At 37.8% G+C, this 23,854-nt stretch overlaps 2 protein-coding genes across 2 annotated transcripts; both read left to right on the top strand.

The window, feature by feature from the left end:
* Positions 1-466: 466 nt before the first annotated feature.
* Positions 467-11,978, top strand: LOC114174464 (mucin-2-like). Its single transcript, XM_028059304.1, has 3 exons — positions 467-937; positions 11,262-11,842; positions 11,924-11,978. Exons 1-3 carry the CDS (start codon positions 467-469, stop codon positions 11,976-11,978), a joined length of 1,107 nt encoding a protein of 368 aa, XP_027915105.1.
* Positions 11,979-11,981: 3 nt separating this feature from the next.
* Positions 11,982-13,164, top strand: LOC114174463. The gene is made up of 5 exons (XM_028059303.1): positions 11,982-12,050; positions 12,160-12,432; positions 12,511-12,615; positions 12,727-12,832; positions 12,875-13,164. The coding sequence occupies exons 1-5, from the start codon at positions 11,982-11,984 to the stop codon at positions 13,162-13,164; spliced, it is 843 nt and encodes a 280-aa protein (XP_027915104.1).
* Positions 13,165-23,854: the final 10,690 nt, after the last annotated feature.

Raw genomic sequence — 23,854 nt, 5'->3', positions numbered from 1 at the left:
AAAAATGTGCTAAAAAGTGATTTTTAGCTGCATAAATTATTTTTGGATATTTTAACGTTTGTTGATGCAGCTCAAGTTAAGATTAAGCTTATTTAAAGGTGGGAAAATAAATTGATTGAAATTACAAATACCTTTTAATAAGGCTAAAATCAGCAAGTTCTGGAAAAATCACTTTTGTACCCCATACATTACTTATACACTCCCCTTTTCCATAATGGGGATCACAAAACCTACTTCTACACCCCTACCTTTGTCTATTTTCACCCCTCCTACCACTTAGACTCCATTCACTCAGATGTTGCCATGTGGCAATCCTCAACTTTTAAAATTAGCCAACCAGAACAAGCCACGTCGCATTAATCCTTGCAAACACATCTACACCAATGAAACACTGCCACGTCATCATCTTCCTCAATCTCCCAAAATGGAACCCTAACCCTAATTTTCCTTCTCTCCTACCATCACCATGGCAGCCGCCGGCCACCATTCACGGCCATTCATGGATCTCACCGGCCACCACTGCATCTCCATCACCATCACGGCGCCTGCAGGTTGGCACACGAGCCTCCACTGCTACGAGCTTCAACCTTGCCGGAAAACGCATCAGACCATCCCTGCACCTATTCGTCAATCGCCGACCACTGCAACACCCACAACTACGCCGCATCCACCATTAGCGCACCAGATCTGCACCACTTCGTGCGACCACCACGAGCTTCACGCACCACCACTGCATCCACTGCCGGAAATGCGAGCAAGCCTCCACTACTTGCCGGAAAACACAGCACCTGCACCATTCCCTCGCGCCACCGTGACCATCACAGATCTGCAACCAAAACATCTCCTTTGTTGCAACGCCGTCCACGCCACTATGAGCCTCCACCGCAGTAGCAGCGAAAGAGCAGCCATAACCTCCATTGCACCTATAGAAACCTTAGTTTGGAGAAAGTGCACTCTGCCACGTGTGAGGCTGCTATTGGACAGTCAAACTGGTCAACTGGTCAACACTAGTCAACTGGCCAACACTGGTCAACTGGTCAACAAAGTTGGTCAAATCTGGTCAGAAAGTCAAAGACTGGTCAAAGGAGATGGGTTTAACTACAAATATTGATATTTTTGGATGTCTCTGCAAAATTGTACTACAGAATTGACAATGGACTATTTAGAAAATTAATACAAATATTATTTGGTGATAATTTATAATATATCTTTAAATAATTAATTTATTTAATTATATCATAAATTATTAACCAACTATATTTATTAAATAGTCTATATCTCTCCAAATATCTTTGAATATTTATCTTTATCTTTATTTTAAAAGATATTTGAGAGGTTTTCGCAATAGAAAAGCCTAGTCCAATTCCTATATAAAGAGACTAAGGGAGAAGCAGAAGGAAAACAAGCTCGACACTTCGGAATTTAGGAACCCTTAGGGGGGCCTAATTTATTTCTTCTCTCTTTATTTTGCATTCATGGAGTTTTAAATTTCTTGGGTTGATTCCATTGTAATTTCATTATGGATTCTGAGGTTAGAATGAAATAATTTCTTTGTTCTTTTTATTATTGTTCAGGTTTAATTTCATCTATGTCTTTTATCTTTGAAACATGTAAAAAGTAATGATTTTAAATCTATATGCATGCTGATCATATGAGTTCAAGGGTTTTTAAATTTAATTGAGACTTTACTTTGATTTTATTTAGAAACTTTCATGTGATTAAATGAGTTTTTACCAATAATTGAGACTTTACTTTGATTAAAGGTATTTACTCTAACTACAATTAATTGAGACTTTACTTTGATTAATTAAGCTTTTTATTTGGTGAGGAGATAAAAGAATAGACATGATTAGGCATAGTAAATTTGATTGAGACTGTACTTTGGTTGAATTTACTATGGATAATCTAAAAGTTCTTACTTTTAATTGAGACTGTACTTTGGTTAAAAGTGAGAACGCCAACAAATTAATTGAGACTTTACATTGATTAATTTGTAAATCTACAACAATAATTAATTGAGCAATAATCTTTAGATAACCGATGAGGAATCTTATTTTATCTTTTAATCTTAATCCTCCCATATTTTTATTATTTTATTTGACTAACCGTTTTGTATAGATTTTATAAGAACTAACTTGTTAAAAATCAATTCCGTGTTCGTTGGGAGACAACTTTGGGTTACTTTACCCTTTCTATTTTGTTGACTACTATCTTAGCAATACTAAAGTTGCTATAGTTTAGTAGTATTAATTTGAACATGTCAACGATAGTGTTATCAAATTTGAAACATTTTTTTTGTTGACTACTATCTTAGCAATACTGAGGTTGAGACATTTTTTTTAGAAAACCTTGGTCTTTGAAAGAAAATTTCAAAGAAGAAGTAGATAGCAAAAGCTTTTAGTTCTCCTCCAGGAAAGAGAGGTGAATCACTTGGATTGCTTACATACCAAGTCTTTCCTAGCGAAGGAAACTTGAAACTTTTGTACAAAACTTCTTGATGAGCGCGTATTTTTTCCCTCATCCAGTGTTTAATTATGGGTATTTAATTGAATTTGTGTGTTTAAAGATTGATTTAATTGGAATTTCCTATAATTGGGTTTATTGAGCATGAGGTACAAAAGCATGTTAAAAATAAGTTTTTAGTTGCATAAATTTTTTTTGGATATTTTGAGGTGTGTTAGTGCAGCTACAGCTAAGTTGAGCTCATGGAGGTGTGGAAATAAATTGATTAAAGCTTCATGACACCTTAAAGATAAATCCAAGAATAAGAAATTATCAAAAGCACAAAAATTCAAGTCAAGCATTGCATGAAGACAACAAGAAAAACTTGAAAAAGTGAAGAAGTTTGGCTAAACCAAGAAGAGAGGAACAAAAAAATTGGACCTTGCGGTTTTCTTTATCTTTATGATAGAAGATAATTTAGGAAAAATATATCTTTAGGTATTTTATTTGATATTTTTAAATAATTATCTTATTTAATTATATCATAAAATATTAAAAGATATTAACTACCAAATCTTTTTAAATATGACAAGATCTTCTGGAATCTTTTTAGATCCACAACAAATAAATATATCTTGAAGATATTTGATTATTTAGAAGATAATTTGAGGAGATTGCAAAGGGTTGATTTGGAAAATTAATACAAATATTAATTGGTCATAATTTATCATATATCTTTAAGTAATTTATTTATTTAATTATATTAGATATTGATATTATCAACCAACTATATTTGTCAAATACTCTATATCTCTCCAAATATTTTTAAATATTTATATTTATCTTTATTTTAAAAGATATTTGAGAGATTTTAGCAACAGAAAAACCATGTCCAATTCCTATATAAAGAGACCAAGGGAGAAGTAGAAAACAAGCTCGGGACTTCGGAGTTTTGGAACCCTTATAGGGGTTCCTAATTTCGTTTCCTTTCTCTCTCTTTTCTTTTCTCCTTTCTTCTCCCTATTCTTCTTTTGTATTCCATGGATTGCTAAACTTCTTGGGTTGATTCCATTGTAATTTCATTATGGATTTTGAGGTTAGAATGAATTAATTTCTTTGTTCTTTTTATTATTGTTGAGGTTTTCATTCATCTATGTCTTTTATCTTTAAATCATGTAAGAAGTAATGATTTTAAATCTATATGCATGTTGATCATATGAATCCAAGGGTTTTTAAATTTAATTGAGACTTTACTTTGATTTTATTTAGAAACTTTCATGTGATTAAATGAGTTTTTACCAATAATTGAGACTTTACTTTGGTTAAAGGTATTTACTCTAATGAAAATTAATCGAGACTTTACTTTGATTAATTAAGCTTTTTATTTGGTGAAGAGATAAAAGAATAGACATGATTAGGCATAGTAAAATTTGATTGAGACTGTACTTTGATTGAATTTACTATGGATAATCTAAAAGTTCTCACTTTTAATTGAGACTGTACTTTGGTTAAAAGTGAGAAGTCGGGCCAATCTGGGTCAATTTTATCAACTTGATTCAGAACTTGAAAGGAACTTGCGTAAATCACGTAGGAGACTTGAACTCAGGTGTTCTACTGAAGGAGCATCGTCATCATCTGAACCTACCACTGAAAGTGTACCGCTAGAATCACCTCCGGTGATTAACATATCTTCTGATCCAGCACCTGAACCAGAAATTCAAGAAGATAGAATGGAAGAAAGAATAATAAGAGAGTTGGCTTCACCGGATGCAGCAATTACACAAAACATGTGCATCCAATATCCAGATGGAGAATGTGAGCTTAAGTCTGGGTTAATCCATCTTTTACCCAAATTCCATGGATTAGCAGGAGAAGACTCGTACCATCATTTGAAGGAATTTCATGTTGTTTGTTCATCCATGAGACCTACAAAAGTGACAGAGGAACATATCAAGCTTAAGGCTTTTCCATTCTCATTGCAAGATGCCGCTAAGAATTGGTTATACTGCCTTCCACCAGGATCCATCAATACTTGGGAGACTCTGAAAAGATTATTTCTGGAAAAGTTTTTTCCAACATCTAGAGTTGCTGCTATTCGCAAAGATATTTATGGGATAAGGCAACAAGAAAGAGAAAATCTTCACGACTATTGGGAAAGATTCAAAAAGTTATATGCTTCCTGTCTTTATCACCAAATAAACGAGCATCTCCTCATTCAATACTTTTATGAGGGATTGAGTATCATGGACAGACAAATGATAGATGCTGCAAGTGGAGGGTCATTGGTGGACAAAACGCCAACAAATGCAAGACAATTGATTGAAAATATGGCGTCGAACCATCAACAATTTTCCACCAGGAGTAATTTTATAACTCTATTGAAGGGAACCCATGGAGTAGAAGCTTCATATGTTGCAGATCACAAGAAAATAGAAGGGAAGTTGGATGACTTAGCGGCAATGGTAAGGACCTTGACAGACTTATAGAAAAGGCCTATCCCTTCTACCTTATGTGGAATTTGTGCTTCTACTAATCATCCTACCGAGGCTTGTTCTATGTTAAAAGAGACAGGGACGTTAGACAATGAACAAGTCTATGTTCCACCTTCGAAGGAATATCCTAGCCAGAAATGGGGAAATCAACAGCCTCAACACCAACAAGTCTATGTTCCACCTCAACAGAGGCAACAACCACAACTAGTTGCAACCTCTGGTGACTCAAACATGGAAGCAATGATGAAAATGATGGCTGACATGATGAAGGGACAAATCAATGAGTTGAAACAGACGATGGAAGCAACCAATCAAAACTTGCAGAACCAGATTGGACAAATAGCAAATGAGTTAAATCAGATGAAGTCTCCCAAGAAGATGAAGATAAGGACAATGAAGGTGTACCTAATGATGAAAGAGGAAGATCAGATGAAGCAACACAAGCAACATTTGAAATGCCTACACCCAGTGATAACTCCAGGTTGGTATCCCCTAATACTTCCTCTGAAAATTCTTCTCCTTATTCTCCTCCTCCTCCCTATCCAAACCGTTTGAAACCAAAAACTAAAAAGATGGAGGAGTTAGACAAAGAAATCCTGAATACTTTCAAGAAAGTGGAGATAAACATCCCTTTGTTGGATGTTGTGAGACAAATTCCAAAATACGCCAAGTTTCTCAAAGAATTATGTACACATAAAAGACGTATTATGGACAAAGAGGTAGTGAACATAGGAAGAAACGTCTCTAGCTTAATTAAGAAGCCTGCAATCAGAATGCCGCAAAAGTGTAAGGATCTAGGTCTGTTTTCTGTTCCCTGCATTATAGGAAGTACTAAGTTTGACAATGCTATGTTAGATTTAGGAGCTTCCATTAATGTAATGCCTTCATCTGTTTTTACTTCACTTCATCTTGGACCTCTTAAGTCTACTGGTGTAGTCATTCAATTGGCAAACTGTAGCACAGTTAACCCTGTAGGTGTGCTAGAAGATGTGCTTGTCCGTGTGGACAAGTTAATTTTTCCTGCAGATTTCTACATCTTGGACATGAAGGATGATGAAGGAATGAGTTCAACCACAATTATCTTGGGAAGACCATTCATGATGACAGCACATACCAAGATAGACGTGCATGCAGGATCCTTGACTATGGAGATAGGAGATGAGAAGGTGCAGTTCAATGTGCTAGAAGCCATGAAGCACCCAATTGAAGACCATTCTTTGTTTTGTATTGATTTATTGAGTAATGTAGTGAACAATTATGCTTTTGGACTTTTGGACGTTTTATCTGGTTTTTCTTCTTCTTTGGATTTTTCTTTTTCGAATATTTCGGGCTGAATTTTAGACGAAAGAGAAAATTGTAAAATAGGTGATATTGAGGACGCGGTGTCACTATTTGATACCTCTGTGGCGTCCGAGTGTGATGCTGAGGTGGCTGAAATTACCTTAAGCAGTAAAATGTTGCCATCTGTGGAACAACCACCCACTTTGGAGTTGAAACCTTTACCATCTCATTTGAAATATGTTTATCTTGAGAGGGATGGGAAACTCCTTGTTATTATATCTGTCTTGCTTATTGACGAGCAGGAACAAAAGCTATTGCAGGTTATCAAAGATCACAAGCGAGTAATAGGCTGGACTTTGGCAGATATTCCTGGTATTAGTCCTTCTTTTTGCATGCACAGAATACTCTTAGAGGAGGATGCTAAGCCAGTAAGGCAACCTCAGAGGAGACTGAATCCTCAGCTGATGGAGGTTGTGAAGAAAGAAGTCACCAAGTTGCTACAAGCAGGTATTATATATCCTATTTCTGACAGCACTTGGGTGAGTCCTGTACATGTGGTCCCCAAGAAATCTGGGAACACCGTGGTCAAGAATGAGAAGAACGAGTTGATTCCTACTCGTATTCAGAATAGCTGGAGGGTCTGTATTGATTATAGAAGACTAAACCAGGCCACCAGGAAGGACCACTTCCCTTTACCATTCATGGACCAGATGTTAGATCGATTGGCAGGTAAGTCTCATTACTGTTTTCTTGATGGATTCTCTGGGTATTTTCAGATTTGTATTGTCCCAGAGGATCAACATAAGACTACCTTTACTTGTCCATTCGGTACATATGCTTATAGGAAAATGCCATTTGGCCTTTGCAATGCTCCTAGAACATTTCAGCGATGTATGATGAGTATTTTTACATATTTGTTGGAGCATTGTATTGAGGTTTTTATGGATGATTTTAGTGTATATGGTTCATCTTTTGATCACTGCTTGTCTAATCTTGCTAGAGTCTTGGAGAGATGTGAAGAAACTAACCTTGTTTTTAATTTTGAAAAATGTCATTTTATGGTGGAACAAGGTATAGTTTTAGGTCACGTTGTTTCCAAGAATGGTATATCTGTGAAAGAGGTTCGATCTTTTCTTGGACATGCAGGATTTTACAGGAGGTTTATCAAGGACTTCAGCAAGATAGCCAACCCTCTCTCCAACTTGTTGCAAGAGGATGTAGTATTTGACTTTGGAGAGAGGTGCAAAGATGCGTTTGATACATTGAAAAAGGTGCTTACCACCACTCCTATCATCCAGCCACCTGATTGGACATTACCATTCGAGTTGATGTGTGATGCATCAAACTTTGCAGTAGGAGCGGTGCTTGCACAAAAAGATGGGAAGCTATCACATGTGATATATTATGCTTCCAGAACGTTGGACACAGCGCAGGCTAACTACACCACGACTGAGAAGGAATTATTGGCTGTTGTGTTTGCCTTGGACAAATTCAGACCGTATATACTTGGTTCCAAGGTAATTGTTTATACTGATCATGCAGCATTAAAATTCCTTCTGAAGAAAGCAGATTCGAAACCAAGGTTGATCAGATGGATGCTATTGCTCCAAGAGTTTGACACTGAGATTCTAGACAAAAGTGGAGCACATAACTTAGTAGCCGATCATCTTAGCAGGATTGAAAATGGAGAAGATAATATTCCTATTAAGGATGACTTTCTTGATGAAGTCCTCCTAGCATTGACTGCTGTGAAAGGTATGTTTCCTGAACCTTGGTTTGCTGACATTGTTAACTATTTGGTTGTTTCTGCTATTCCTCCTTCCTTCTCCAAATATGAAAGAATCAAACTAAAAAGTGAGGCAAAGTACTATATCTGGGAAGACCCAATCTTATGGCGCATTGGTAGTGACCAAGTCATAAGGAGGTGTGTTCCAGATATCGAGATACCTCATGTGCTTGAGTTCTGTCATTCGTCTCCTTTTGGTGGACATTATGGCACACAAAGAACAGGTAGGAAGGTGTTGGATTGTGGATTATATTGGCCTACTATTTTTAAAGATGCACAGAGGGTACATGAAAATTGTGAGCAGTGCCAAATGGCAGCCAGATCCATTACAAGAAGGGATGAAATGCCTCAACAAATGCTATATTATGAGGTATTTGATATTTGGGGTATTGATTTTATGGGTCCTTTTCCTCCTTCTTTTGGGTTTTCTTATATTTTGCTTGCTGTAGGCTATGTCTCCAAATGGGTGGAAGCCATAGCTACAAGGACTAATGATTCTCGAGTTATTATGAGTTTTGTCAGGTCTAACATTTTCTGCAGATTTGGGATACCACGAGCCATCATTAGTGACCAGGGGACTCATTTCTGTAATAGGCTACTTGAGAACATGTTGAAGAAGTATGGGGTGACACATCGCATTGCTACACCATATCACCCCCAAACTAATGGGCAAGCAGAGATCTCTAACAGGGAGATTAAAAAGATACTAGAGAAAGTAGTGAAGCCTAGTCGAAAGGATTGGGCCACAAGATTGGATGATGCAGTTTGGGCACACAGGACAACCTACAAAACACCTATAGGTATGTCACCTTTCAGGGTGGTTTTTGGAAAGGCTTGTCATCTACCCGTGGAGATTGAACATCAGGCCTATTGGGCCGTGAAAGCATGCAACTTGGATTTGGAAGAAGCAGGAAATGAGCGAAAACTTCAGTTGCAAGAACTAGAGGAGATTAGGCTTGCAGCCTATGAAAACTCAAAGTTCTACAAAGAGAAAACCAAGAAGTTCCATGACCAAAAGCTTGTGGCTAGAAAGGATTTCCAGGTAGGCTAGAAGGTGTTACTATACAAATCCAAGCTTGGTCACATGAATGGTAAGTTGCGCTCTACTTGGGAAGGACCGTACATTGTTACAGAAGTTTTCCCTTATGGAGCAGTGGAGATCAAGGAAGAATCCTCAGTAAGAACTTTTAAAGTTAATGGGCATCGTCTTCGGATATTCAATGAAAATCAAGATATACTGAATAAGACGATGGATGGGATGAACTTGACTTCTCCCTCATACCTTCCACCTTGAGGAGGTAAGTACACTTCATACTTTTTCTTTGCATTTTATACATATTGAATACATTGAGGACAATGCATGGATAAAGTGTGGGGGTGTGGGGAGATTTCCCCCTTTTTCTAATTTTGTTTTCTATTTGTTTTGTTTTTCCTTTTCTAATTTTGATTTTTGTTTGTTTTTATTAAACAAAAAAAGTTTCTGCTTTCAATAAAACATATTGACATTGGATTTTTGGATTTGATTCACTAATTGGAACGATCATAATTCTGGGAAAATAAAAGTCATGTGCTATGAGTGGATTGTTGTCTGTGATTTACTAATTGAGTTGATTTGAGAGTTTTTGGAATAAATCTTTTGTGAAAGAGTTTTTGACCTTGTGAGTTTTGAGCTTTATTGTAAGGATGAACTACCATGTGTCATTCCTATTTCTCTTGTGTGACTTGCTCATGTTTTGTTGATACTCAAATGTTTAGCTTGATTCTGTTGTTTTGCATCTTAGGCGAACATGCATGATTTGATATGACTGAGGCATTTCTTGTTTTTAGCTACTTGGCCAAATAAGCTAACCATGACATTGATCCATTGGCAGCCCCTTGAGCTTAAACCTCTTTTTCTTGTTTTGAGCATATTGCTAAACCTTAGAAAGAAAAAGACCATGTTTTTCCTTACCTTAGGGAGAAAGAAGGAGCTAGTGGATTATGTTGAGATTGATTGAGGAATAAAGTGTGGGGGTGAGTATTTCCCCCACAAAGTTATAAAAATGGCAAAAGGAAAATAATTGTTGATGACAGAGTTTTGAAATGAAAAATGATTGTTGTCTGAAAAAGAGCAACAAAGGATAAAAAAAGAGAAAAAAAAAGTAAGGATTGTTTTTGAAACTATGCTCCATAATTCTTTCTTCCTTACTATTTCAAAAACACACAAATCCTAAAGTTTTTCCTACCTTTGCCTTGGCCTCATTATAACATGTGAAAAGTCCTCATGATTTTTGAATGCATGTTTTCTGAAAGCTATGAATATTAGAGTCTTGCTAAGCAATAAGAGTGTTTACTTGCATGGGTATTTTGAGTGAAAATACAAGCCAAAACACTTGAGCAAATTTTGGTGAGAAAATATACATTTAACTTGAGTGTTTCTCTTTCATATTTGATTATCTTGTAAACTCAAAACATTAACTCATGTGTGAAAAAAAAACAGAATTTTATCCATTTGTATGTGCATGACAACATGATTTTTAGAAGATTGATCTGTTTCCATTTGTATTCATTTCTTTAATCCACTGAAAATATGGAATAAAAGACCTCAGAATAAAAGTTTTGAAATTGTTCAATTTTGCCCAGGAGTGCAAAAGGATAAGTGTGGGTGTGTGATGAGTTCAAATTTTTTCCCTCATTTAATATTTAAATTTGGGGATTTAGTTGAATTTTCTGTGCTTAAAGATTGATTTAATTAGGATTTGTGATTATTGGATTTATTGAGTAAGTTTGGTAAAAGTGGCGTAAAAATTGATTTTAGTTGCATAAAATATTATTGGATATTCTAACGTTTGTTAATGCAGCTGGAATTTATTTTTGGTCATTAATAGTGTGATTTTGAAATATTCAAAGTTACAAAATAAGTCCAAAATCAAGAAATTCTGGAAAAGATTAAATCAGGAGCTAAATGCAACCCCAGATTTTATTTGCACACTCCTTCTAAAGTGGACCACCAAAAACCTGTTCTGCACCCCCGGTTTTCACTAAGTTGCACCCCTCCTACCACTTAAACTACACTCAACCAGATCATGCCATGTGGCAATCCCCACCTTTCAAATCAGGCCAACAATAAGCTGACACGTGTCATAATCTTCCACTCACCAAATCTCACTCATGAAACCCTAACCCTAATTTTCCTCAAACCCTAGTCGCCACCATCAACCTCCACGGCAGCCGCCACCGTTTCCGACCACCATGACCCATCATTTCCGGCGACGCACCAGTCACGACAGCCACCATCAACACTACCGCACCTCTTCGTTCGCGCAACAGCAGCCACCGCGACGCGCCACCTCCATCGCGACCATCTTCTCCGCAGTGCCTCCACACCACTGCAGCAGCGCGCCTCCGCAACTGCAACCATTGCGTCCACACACGAACCACCACTACAGCAGCGCGCCTCCGTACCTGTAACCATCATTCGTGCACCTCCTGTAGCTCTACAACAAGCACCACCTCCATCTTTTCTCCAGACCAGCGCATTCCTCTCCTTCTCGCCGACCACCATTCACGTTCCGCCCACACCACCCCCTCTTGTGGTACCCACACCACCCCCTCTTGTGGTACCTACACCACCCCCTCCTCTAGTACCCACACCACCCCCTCCTGTGGTACCCACACCACCACCTATCTTTCATCTACAACAACCTTCTCCCTTATTGTCTGCAGCTTTGCACAATATTGTTATACCTTCCCCATCATCAGTCCCTTCTCCTAATATTATTGGCACCTCAGATACTACTGATGTTGTTGATGTTGACCCTCCTCTTCATGAGCGAACCATGATTGAAACGTTTAATCGAGGGTAATACTTTCTATCAAGTGGAAAATTTATTTCATTACAACTTTTATTCTTTTGTATGACTTTTGTTTAATGAATATGTAGGTTTCTTCCTTCTAGAGTTGCTTCCCAAGCCATCACACGGTCCATTAAGCAATAATTTATGACAGCTTGGTCGTCATGGGGAGCAATACCTCCAAAAGACAAAGAACATTTCTGGCAACGTTTTAAGGTAACACATCATTACACTTATTCTCTTCTCATTCCTTTTGTAGGTTAACATTGAACTGTCTTTTCACTATTATTGGTGATTTGCACTTTATTCATTGTAATGGAGGAAGGTGCAGTGGAAACCTGAGCGTGAAGCAGAAATTCATAAAAATTTTCACAGTAAAGCATCTCATAGACTATTTGAGATGTTTAGAGAGGCTAGAAATGCAGGCCAACGACCTTACTGGCTTGGGGATGATGTTTGGAATAATTTGTTTGCACATTGGAATTCTCCTACGTACTGCAATAAGTGTGTGACAGCCCAAAGGAACCGAGGTTCCGAAAAGGGTGGAAGCCTACACACTACGGGTTCCATTACCACCCATGAGCATGCCATTCGTATGGTAAACAAACCTTCATTCTTAAGTTATTGGAATTGTATCATTTTTAGAATTTCTGTATATGTATTTTTTTGGTTATAGGCAAAGGAGCTAGGACGAGCTGCTCATATTGATGAGGTGTTTCAACAAACTCATATGTGCAAAGGAACTGACCAGTTTGTTGATGAAAGATCTCGGAGGACATATGTAAGCAAACACTTCAAATTTATTATAAGAAAACTTTAATTTTTATCTTATTTAACTAACTTCTCATTATTTTATTTAATATAGTAACAATTTGAGAACAGACTTTCACAGGTCAGATCCGAACAAGGGTCATGTGCTGGTGGATCACAAGATATCATTGATGATCTTGCTGCAGATGATACGATTAGGACAAAGTGTTGGGTTGAGGTTGTCGGGGGTAAGAATAAAGGAAGAATATATGGGATAGGATAACTTGCAGGTGGAAGCAGTGGCATAAAGCCCCAATCTACTGCATCCACTTCCAGTGCTGAAGAAGTTACCTTCCTCAAACAACGACTACAAGAAAATGATGAAAAACTAAAAGCAACTGATCAACAATTGCAAGAAAATGATCAGGCTTATGTAGAATTAAAAGGTCAATTTCAATCGTTACAAAACATACTCCTCACACTTCTGCCTCCGGACCAAGAAGTCCTTCGACAGGCTGTATCCAACCTAGCACAGTCTCAACAACTCCTCACAACCTACAACAATCCAACCAAGCACTGATGACTATGTAGATTATTAGAGTTTATGACTTATTACATTTATGTTTAGAGTTAGTGTACATTTGACATTGTGTTGTGCACCAGAGGTTATGTTTCATTGTTTATATTGAATTTGGAAGTTTCTTATTAGACATCTTGTATGAATTTATGTAGTCTATATGAGTGATTTGCAAATATACAGGTCTGTACTGTACTAAATTGGCAGGTCTGATTGTATTGAATTGGAAGGTCTGATTAGTTAAATTGGTGTGGTAAATTAGACTATACAAATGACTCTACAGTGTTGTCTTTTCTAATCCGTCGGTAAATATTACAGACTAACCTTTTACCGACGGATATTTGGCCGTCGAAATTCCGTCGGTAAAACTAAATTACCGACGGATATTGTGCTTTACAGTCGGAACATGACTGTCGGTAATTAGTGTTTTTTTTGTAGTGAGTGTTTCTCTTTCATATTTGATTATCTTGTAAACTCAAAAGATTAACTTATGTGTGAAAAACAGAATCTCTCCATTTGTATGTGCATGACAACATGATTTCTAGAAGACTAAATTGTTTCCATTTGTATTAATTCCTTTAATCCAGTGAAAATATGGAATAAAAAAAACCTCAAAAAAAAGTTTTAAAATTGTTCAAATTTTGCCCAAGAGCGCAAAAGGATAAGTGTGGGTGTGTGATGAGTTCAAATTTTTGCCATCATTTAATATTTAAATTTGGGGATTTAATTGAATTTTTTGTGCTTAAAGATTGATTTAATTAGGATTTGTGATTATTGGATTTATTGAGTACGTTTGGTAAAAATTGTTAATGCAGTTGGAATTTATTTTTGGTCATTAATAGTGTGGATTTGAAATATTCAAAGTTACAAAATAAGTCCAAAATCAGGAAATTCTGGAAAAGAATAAATCAGGAGCTAAATGCACCCCCAATTTTAATTTACACACTCCTTTTGCAAGTGGTAGAGAAATAAAGGAATAGACATGATTAGGCATAGTAAAATTTAATTGAGACTATACTTTGGTTGAAGTTACTATGGATAATCTAAAATTTCCCACTTTTAATTAAGATTGTACTTTGATTAAAAGTGAGGATACCAACAAATGAATTGAGATTATACATTGATTGATTTGTAAATCAACAACAATAATTAATTTAACAATATTCTCTAGATAACCGATGAAGAATCCTATTTTGAAAAAGCAGTGGAATTGACCTATTTTCTATTATTGTGTTTACAATCTTTTATTTGTGTGACATTGATTCTTTGCCTATCAAAACCCCCCATATTTTTATTGTTACTAGTTTAAATTGCATTTTTATAACAATCAAATATTTGAGATCAATTTCGTATTCGTTGTGAGACAACTCAGGATTATCTTAACCCTAACTAGTTTGTTCACTACTAACTGGCAATACTGAAGTTGCTAAAATTAAGTAGTGGTAATTTGATCGCTTGACGACAGCGATATCACTCGTTCTGCAAACTCAACCGATAAACTCAATCATAAACATGTCCCGTAAATGCGACTCCTACAATCAACCCGTAAATTCAGGCCCGAGAACATGACCTATAAACTCAGACTATAACACTATCCAATAAAGTTAATTGTAAACTTGTCCCGTAAACACGACCCCAAAAATCAACCCGTAAATTCGACCGCAAACTCAAACTGAAAAACACAACCTGTAACATTGACATAAAATTTTACCTCGTAAGACGTGATTGATTAACCTATTCGACCTGTAAAACACAATTCGTAAACCTAATCTGTAAAATCAGTTGAAAAGTTGAAACAAAACTCAACCAGTAACCTAGTGTCCTAAACACGACGAACATACTCAACCCATATGACTTACCCGTAAACTCAGCCCGAAAACTCGACCAGAAAACTCGACTTGTAAACCTGACCCGCGAAGTCGGTGTGAAAATTTGACCCGTAAACTCATCTCGTAAACGGATCCCATAAACTCGAACTATAAACACAACGTGTACAATCAACCCATAAAGTCGACGATAAACACGAATCGAAAACACAACCCGTAAAATCAACACAAAATTTGACCTGTAAGATATCAGCCATAACGAAGACCCGTAAACTCGACCTGTAAACTTTACTAACCTATTCGATTTGTAAAATACGATTCGTAAAACTAATCCGTAAACTTCACTAAAAAAGTCAAAATGAAAGTCAACCAAGAAACTAGAGCCATAAACACGACCGTAAACTCGTCCCATAAAACTAAGCCGTAAACTTGGCCTGAAAACGCGACCCTGAAACTGAGATAGTAAACCTATCAAAAAAACTCGATCATAAAATTGTCAGGAAACACGACCCTTACAATCCACTCATAAATTCGACAATAAAGTCAAACCGAAAATACGACGCGTAAGATCAACATACAATTCGACCCCATAAAATATGAGCCATAATCACATATTGTAAACTTGACTACCATATTCGACCTAGAAACACGATTCGTAAACCAAATATCTAAACTTGGCTCAAAAATTCGAAATGAAACTCAATATTAAAACTAGACCCGTAAACACGACTAGTGAACTCGAACGATAAACCTTACCCGTAAACTCGGTGTGCCAAATCGACCGATAAACAAAACCCAAAAACCTATCCAATAAACTCGATCATAAACATGTCCCGTAAACACGACCCCTACAATCAACCCGTAAATTTAGGCACAAAAACTTGACCTGTAAACTCGGACGATAACCCTATCCAATAAAGTTGATTGTAAACTTGTTCCATAAACACGACAACCCAGAAATCAACCCGTAAATTCGACCGCAAACTCGAATCAAAAACACAACCCATAAAATTCACATAAAATTTGACCCCGTAAGACGTGATTGATTAACCCATTCAACCTGCAAAACACGATTCGTAAACCTAATTTGTAAAATTGGTTGAAAAGTTGAAACGAAACTCAACCAGCAACCTAGTGTCCTAAACATGACGAATATACTCGACACAAAAGCCTGACCTGTAAACTCGGCCCAAAAACTCGACCCGTAAACTGACCCGCAAAGTCGGCTAAAAAACTCATCCCGTAAACATATCCCATAAACTCGAACTATAAATACAACACGTACAATCAACCCGTAAAGTCGACCGTAAACACTAATGAAGGATTGACACCAACCAATGATGGAGGCACATGCTTAAGAAGACTAAGCATGTTTAGAAAGGAAGTTCACCAATCCTTAATCCCTTTCATTTGTGTTTTTTTTTTATTCCCAAAGTTGACTTAGTTGAATCAACTTTAGTTGACTTGTTGACCTTTGACTAGGTTTGACTTGTTGACTATAGTTGACTTGACTTCAGCCAACATGCTAATCTATATTTATTTGCTTTGTAGGTTAATTAGGAGTAAGAAAGCAATGCTAGGTGGCGCATGGTGATTGGGGGGCATAAATGATGTGGAGGAGAGAGTAAAGCAAAAGCATAAAGCATAAACTAAAAGGCATGAAGTAAGTGTACCTATGTACCTTTGGTTTCCTTTGTTTTTAGCACATGATGGCCACTTTTTAAAGACATATGAGACACATTCTTGGTCTCCTTTTGTGCTAGAACGAAATTAGCCTTGCACATACCATAGTTAGCTCTTTTGTCTCTCATTTTTGTAACCTTATTTGACCTAGTTTCTAGAAGCTAGGGTTAGGTTTTTGCAGAGACATCCATAGGTATCTTTTACTTGCATAGAAGACCCTATCTATATAAGGGGTGCTCCTAGACATGTAAAAGGGTTGAAGATTTTGAAATAAAAACACTATTGTGTCTCAACCATTTGTGAGAGTTTCCTCCCTATGGAGTGAATACTTTTAAGCCTTATCTTGCATAGCAAGTGGCGGCACACATACACTTATCTTCAAGGTTGCCATGGCTTCTTCTAGCTTAGCCTTGTAGTGGCGTGCTTCTCACATTTTTAAAATTTCTTTCCTTTCTGTACCACACCTAGTCGGTCCCACTAGCATATTAACACATATCACCCTTTATCGACACCTATGTCGGTCAAGGCTGGGAGACTAGTGTACCACACCAAGCCAACTTAACAAAATAATAATAAAACGATCACCATACCTATACACCAAAGCATTCAAGTAATTGGCCTAGGCTGGGCTGACCTAAGCCTAGCCGGCTTAAATCGATAACATAAACATCCAGAGGAATAACCTGCCTAAGACAGCATATGAACAACACAAACCGTCAAGGGAAGTAGTCGGTTTAGCCCGACTACCTTAGTACACTTAGCAAAAACCCCTGTTATATTCAATAGCAGACTACATAGGTAAGGTGATGCTCGTGCCTACTTTATCTTGTTTGTTCTCTGCAACAACACTTTCCATTTTATGTTTTCTTCTTCCTTTAATTGTTCTTGGTTTTCTATGGTTTATGTGCTTTCTATTTCCTTTTTGTTTTGAATCAATCCATCATCTTCTTCTCTTGAGCTTTGTGAAAGGAACCTTCACATCTAGATATCTTGCTATCTTAATGTCCAGTGGGGATATAACTTAGCGTTCTTAATCAACTCACACCATATTCAATAATCTTAAAAGAAAATATAATCCTTCATAAAATAAGAACTAAAAACACAATCCGTAAAACCGGCACAAAATTTGACCCGTAAGATATAAGCCATAATGAAGACCCGTAAACTTGACCTGTAAACTTTACTAACCTATTCGACCTATAAAATACAATTCGTAAAACTGATCCGTAAACTCTATTCAAAAAGTCAAAACGAAAGTCAACCAGTAAACTAGAGCCATAAACACGACCGCAAACTCGACCCATAAACTTGAGCTGTAAACCTGACCCGTAAACTTGGCCTGAAAACTCTACCCTGAAACTCGGACAGTAAACCTATCAAATAAACTCGATCACAAAATTGTCTAGTAAACACGACCCTTACAATCAATTCATAAATTCTACAATAAAGTCAAACCGAAAACATGACCCGTAAGATCAACATAAAATTCGACCCCGTAAACTATGAGTTATAATGCATAGAGGTGTTTATGGATGATTTTACTATATATGAATCCTCCTTTGATGCATGTTTAGACAGTCTGGATAAAGTTTTGAATAGGTGCATCCAATCTAACCTTGTTCTCAATTTTGAAAAATGCCATTTCATGGAAGAACAAGCCATAGTATTAGGGCACATAATTTCAAGTAAAGGCATTGAAGTTGACCCTGCCAAGATTTCAAATATTTCACAATTGCCTTACCCCTCTTCTGTGCGAGAGGTTCATTCTTTTCTTAGCAATGCATGGTTTTACAAGCGCTTCATCCAGGACTTCAGTAAGAAGGCCCTTCCACTTTCGAACTTGCTGCAAAAAGATGTTGAGTTCATCTTCAGTAATGAATGCAAAGAGGCTTTTGATTGCCTTAAGAAGGCCCTGACCACCACTTCGATCATTCAGGCGCCCGATTGGAAAGCCTCATTCGAGCTGATGTGCGATGCATCCAATTATGCATTGGGGGTTGTTCTAGCTCAAAGGATTGACAAGTAGCCGAGGGTAATCTATTATGCCTACAGGACATTGGATGCTGCCCAAGCAAATTACACCACAATAGAGAAGGAGCTTCTTGTGGTTGTTTTTGCGCTTGAAAAGTTTATATCTAATCTGCTTGGTAAGCCATGCCACCTTCCAATGGAGATAGAGCACCGAGCCTACTGGGCTGTCAAGTCATGTAACTTCTCACTTGATCAAGCTGGGGAGGAAAGGAAGTTGTAGTTGAACATGTTAGATGAGATCTGTCTCGAGGCATATCAAAACTCTATGTTCTACAAAGGGAAGACCAAGAGATTCCATGATAGCTCCATAGCTAGAAAAGAGTTCGTTGTTGGTCAGCAAGTGTTATTGTACAACTCCAGACTTAGACGCATGGGTGGAAAGTTGAGGTCAAAGTGGATTGGTCCTTTTGTGGTGATTAATGTTTATCCTTATGGTGTAGTTGAGATCGAAAGCCAATCCACTGATAAGAGCTTCAAGGTGAACGAGCATCATCTGAAGCCATTCCTCAGCAACCTTTCTATTGTGGAGGATACTTCCCTACTTGACCCCACTTTTGTTTCACCATGATTCAGGGAGTTTTCTTTCTCCTTCTTTACTTTAATTACACTTGTCCAAGTATGTCTACTGTTGTTTCCTTTTGTTTGCTTCCTTTTTGTTAATTTGTGTTAATTTGTGTTATTTTTTGTTTTCTGTTTGGGACACTCACTTCACTTCTGGAGGATGAGTTATTAGCTATTTTGTGGATTGATATCTTTGCTTTCTCCTTGCATGTCAATTTGCTTTTGAATTGTTTTACCCTGTGTGAGAATTTGAGCCACTCTCTGTTCTTTGTTGTGTGATATATGCCTCGTGAATGCTTGCACAGCGGCCTTGGCTTGACTCTTTTTGATGCTTTTCTGATTCACATGCATGTTGGCATATGATTTAGGCAATTTTGTTTTGTGAGCCTATAGCCATATGAGCCTACCTTGAAATGTTTCCTTTGACAACCCTTTTTCTTAGCCTGCGTACCCCTTTTTTGCATTGATTTATAGCTCATTACAAGCCCTTAGACTGAAAAACCATGATTCTTCCTACCTTAGGAAATTTTGGAGCTTCGGAATTGTTTTGGGAATGGGTGCTCAATTAAGTGTGGTCATGCACAACAAGTGTGGTTGTACACACACTTGTTATTGGTTCTTGGAATTTCTCATTTGTATACCCAGGTGGGTTTTCAAAATTGTTTTTTCTCTGCATGTTCTTTGTATAGAAAAAAAAAAGAAGAGAGAAAACAAAAAGAAAACAAAACAAAGAAAAGAAATAAAAGGAGTTTGGATTTGAGCATTGTGTGAGAATCGAATTTGGAAGTGTTTGGGATTACTTTTATGCTTGATTATGACTTATTCTCCATTGCTCCTCTGTATCCTTTGTTGCATAGCTACTTATCCATATGTTCCACACCTTGTCCTCAGCCCCATTACAACCTTGAAAAGTCCTTTTGATCTAGACCTACATGTGTTTTGGGTTGGTTGTTGGTTCTAGAGGCTTGCCAAGTCTGTTTGATGTTTGTTTTTCATGGGTGCTTTGAGAGTAAATAGTAGCCCATAGATTTGAGTGATATAGTGCATATTTTGTGAGGTTATGTTGCTTTCAATTCTCTCTTTGAGCTGAACTGAGTACTTGACATGTTTTGAATTGCTTGGATGATTTTCATGGATACCTTGCAACTTTGAATCCTTTTGTGTTGGATGTGCTTCCATTTGTCTGTTTTGACTCTGTTTGTCTTGTGTCTCTTTTTGTCTCTCTTGTTATGTTTGTGATGTCCTTGCTTTGCTTTACTCTTTAATTTTGCGTAAAAATGCAAAAGGGTAAGTGTGGTCGATTTTGATGTGTAATTATTTTCCTCCATTCCACTAACCTTTGTCTACCCATTTGATAGTTTTTCAGTCCTTAATTGTCTATCTTTAGTTTGTTTTCATCTGTTCGACTTTATTGAGCAACTATTCCGAATTTGGGTTAATTTCACTTTATTCGGCATAAGTTTCATTTTTAATTATTTTTATTGCCCATATCCTAATTATTTTTAGGTATTTGGGTGAAGCAATTTTGGAGCTTGGACATTAATATTCAGTTGAAGAGAGTTGCCACATCATTTCCACACCATTTCCACATCATCTAAGTGGATGAACCCACATTTGGGGCCCAATAGTGGCATATTTGTAATTCTGCACCAAGTAGTGGCAATTTTGTAAAATAGTGGTGGCAGAGTTGATTTGACCACGAGATTTAGGTCTTCTAGCATGCACCAGCCAAATAGCTTCTTCTCCAACCTCCATTTTCGTGCTCTCAAGCTTTGGTGGGTGTCCATGGAGGTCTTATTCTCGTTTTTTATGTTTTTGCACTAGTTTTTGCCATTTCTATACACATTTGACAGCACCCAATGTGAGATTTACGTTTTGAATGCATTTGGTAGATTGGGCATCTCATTTTGTGGATTTTATTGACTTGGAATAACACCCATTGATTGGGTTTTCTATTTTTATACCATAGCAACGTTTTTCGTTCAATTGAAGCTCTTTAATTTGTCTTTTGATGCTGAAATCGCATTTGGAGAGTTTGAAGTTAGGGCTTTTGATTCTGTTTTCGTGATTCCAATTTTGAAGAGCTTGTGTGCTCAATTTTCCATGTCTAGATAAGCTTTTTGCATTGATTCCTTGAAAAAATTGAAATGAAACCATGAGATTGTTGGTTGTTTTAGGGTTGTATTCGAAATTGCCTCTGTTTCAGGTTGCGTTTTAATGATAAATACGTTTTTGATGCATGCTTAATCTCAAATTCGTGTGTGCACAATAATGGTTCGAATTCATGCTTAATGTTTATGGGTTCATGAGAGCAAATTCGAATAGAACAATTAATTTGGTAATCTGTGATTGGTGGACTTTCAATTGCATCAAGAAATCATTGTGTTTTCATATAACTGCTAAATTTCTCTGCATTGCGAATTTAATTTTGTGTTGAAACTGAATCTGCCAACCCCCCCCCTTTGAGTATTATTGTTGTGTTCATCTAGAAATTGAAGCTTTGGATGAAAATATTGGTCGTTGGGAGACGACTTGTTTCAACTTTCGTATATTGCATTTAATTGTTTTAATTTGGTGGGGTACGACCTCTATTAGGTGGTCTACTAGCTGCCTGACTTCTATGGAATAACTTGTTGGTTCCCCGATTTGCGTTGCCTCTGCCAGCTGCTGTAACTTAGGGATGCTTAGGGGTGTCTGTGCTAGACAATCTCTCCATATCGCGCACCTAAGATATAGCACTGGTAAGATTAAGCTGAGAACTTCCATGACGTGCTGTCCTTGCCCTGACCCCGCCTAAGTGCTCTGTTGCCCCAGGTGTACTTGTAGATCTCTAGTCTTGACCCACGGCATAGGAGCTTTTTATCTCATAATGCCCCGTAGGCCTCTCTCGGGTGACCTAAGCATTTGTTACTTCGATCTTTTATTAGGTTGGCGTCAGGTAAATAAGGGGCTCATTCAATTCAAAGTAGCCATTCTTTTAAAACAATGCATGGCATGTTGTTCAAACTCTACTTCGTGTCCTCATATTTGTGATGCTCGCTTTCTTTTATTGCTTGATTGCTTTTCAAATCTTTCGGATAGTCACCACGCCATTCATAGCCATCAGGGAAACTGCCTTCTTCCCTCAAGATGGTTTGTCTTGCTTTTGCTTAATGGAAACTAGGGTTCAAGTTTAGACTTGGAGAAATCAAGACATGGCAGGGGTAGGATTTGAACCTGCAATCTTTAGGTCATGAGCCTGGCGAGTTAACCAACTACTCTACCCCGCTTATTCCCCTTCTCTTTCACGATCCCCACCTAGCTCCCCTTGGTTGCTTTGCTGGGATAGAACCAACGCTTAGTAAGTAAGCGACGGTCTAACGACCCCTACCTAGGTTGGAGCTTTGAAGCTTACCTTATTTATTAGAAAGGACTTTTTCATTTCAGTTTGCTGACTAGGAGTGGCAGCAAAATACTTCGCGACCCCATAACATACGAAAAATTTTCTGAGTTCATAAGCCCCCTTAGAGAGAGGGGCAACTTTGTAGTAATTGTGAATGTGCAAGCAAGTAGGGGGCGGCAACTAAAGAGGTAGCGAGATTGACCGCAATTGCAGAAAGTACACCTATTCGTCATTACTTTCTTTATTTTTTTCATGGATAGTGAAAGTTGTTTCGTTTAGTACGAGATCGCTTCACACCTTGCGGTGCTTACATCTCTCGCCTATCAAAGTTTTGTTCAAAAACCTCGTCCGAGAACTTGTATAGAGAAGAATTTCTCGCGGCGCAGCAGTTCTTCCATACCAACTTAGCAACTTAGAGTTGCTATTAGCATAACAACAGGTACACCATAGGTTGGCCCAACCCAATCCTCTCGTACTAGGGTTGCCTCCTCACAGTTCTCCCTTTAACAACAACGGTAGATAGGAACCGAACTGTCTCACGACGTTCTAAACCCAACTCATGTACCACTTGAATCGGCAAACAACTGAACCCTTGGGACTTTCTTCAACCTCAGTATGTGATGAGTCGACATCGAGGTGCCAAACGTTGATCCGTTGAACCGTTGAGCGAGAGCCCTTCCACACGGACTCCTGGATCACTATGGCTGACTTTCACCTTTGTTCGACCAGTCGGTCTCACTGTCAGGCAAGCTTATACTATTACACTCACGAGCGGAATCTTAGCTTGAGCCTACCTCCGCACACCTCCATTACTCTTTAGGAGGAATCTGCCCCAGATAAACTGCCCACCTCGCAGTGTCCCGCCCCTCCCCCCTCCCTCGAAACTTCGATGGGACGGTTAGGCATCCTTAGATGAAAGACGGGTGTTTCAGGATTGGTCATTTTGTGTCATCGCCTCCCACCTATCCTACACATTCAATCAAGGTTGTCACTATAAAGCTATAATTAAGGTGCATGGGGTCTTACCGTTTAGCCATTGGTACTTCGCATCTTCACAAAGAATTCAATTTCACTGGGTCCATGTCAGAGGTAGCGGGGCAGTCGTTACACCATTCGTGTAGGTCGCTACTTATGCGACAAGGAATTTCGCCACCTTAGGACAGTTAGAGTTACTGCTGTTGTTTATTGAGGCTTTGATGGCTTCTTCTTG

This window comes from Vigna unguiculata, chromosome 2 (genome assembly GCF_004118075.2).
Source record: "Vigna unguiculata cultivar IT97K-499-35 chromosome 2, ASM411807v1, whole genome shotgun sequence".
Lineage (NCBI taxonomy): Eukaryota > Viridiplantae > Streptophyta > Magnoliopsida > Fabales > Fabaceae > Vigna > Vigna unguiculata.
Note: the sequence above shows the minus strand (reverse complement) of the source record. Positions and strands in the feature narration are given on the sequence as shown.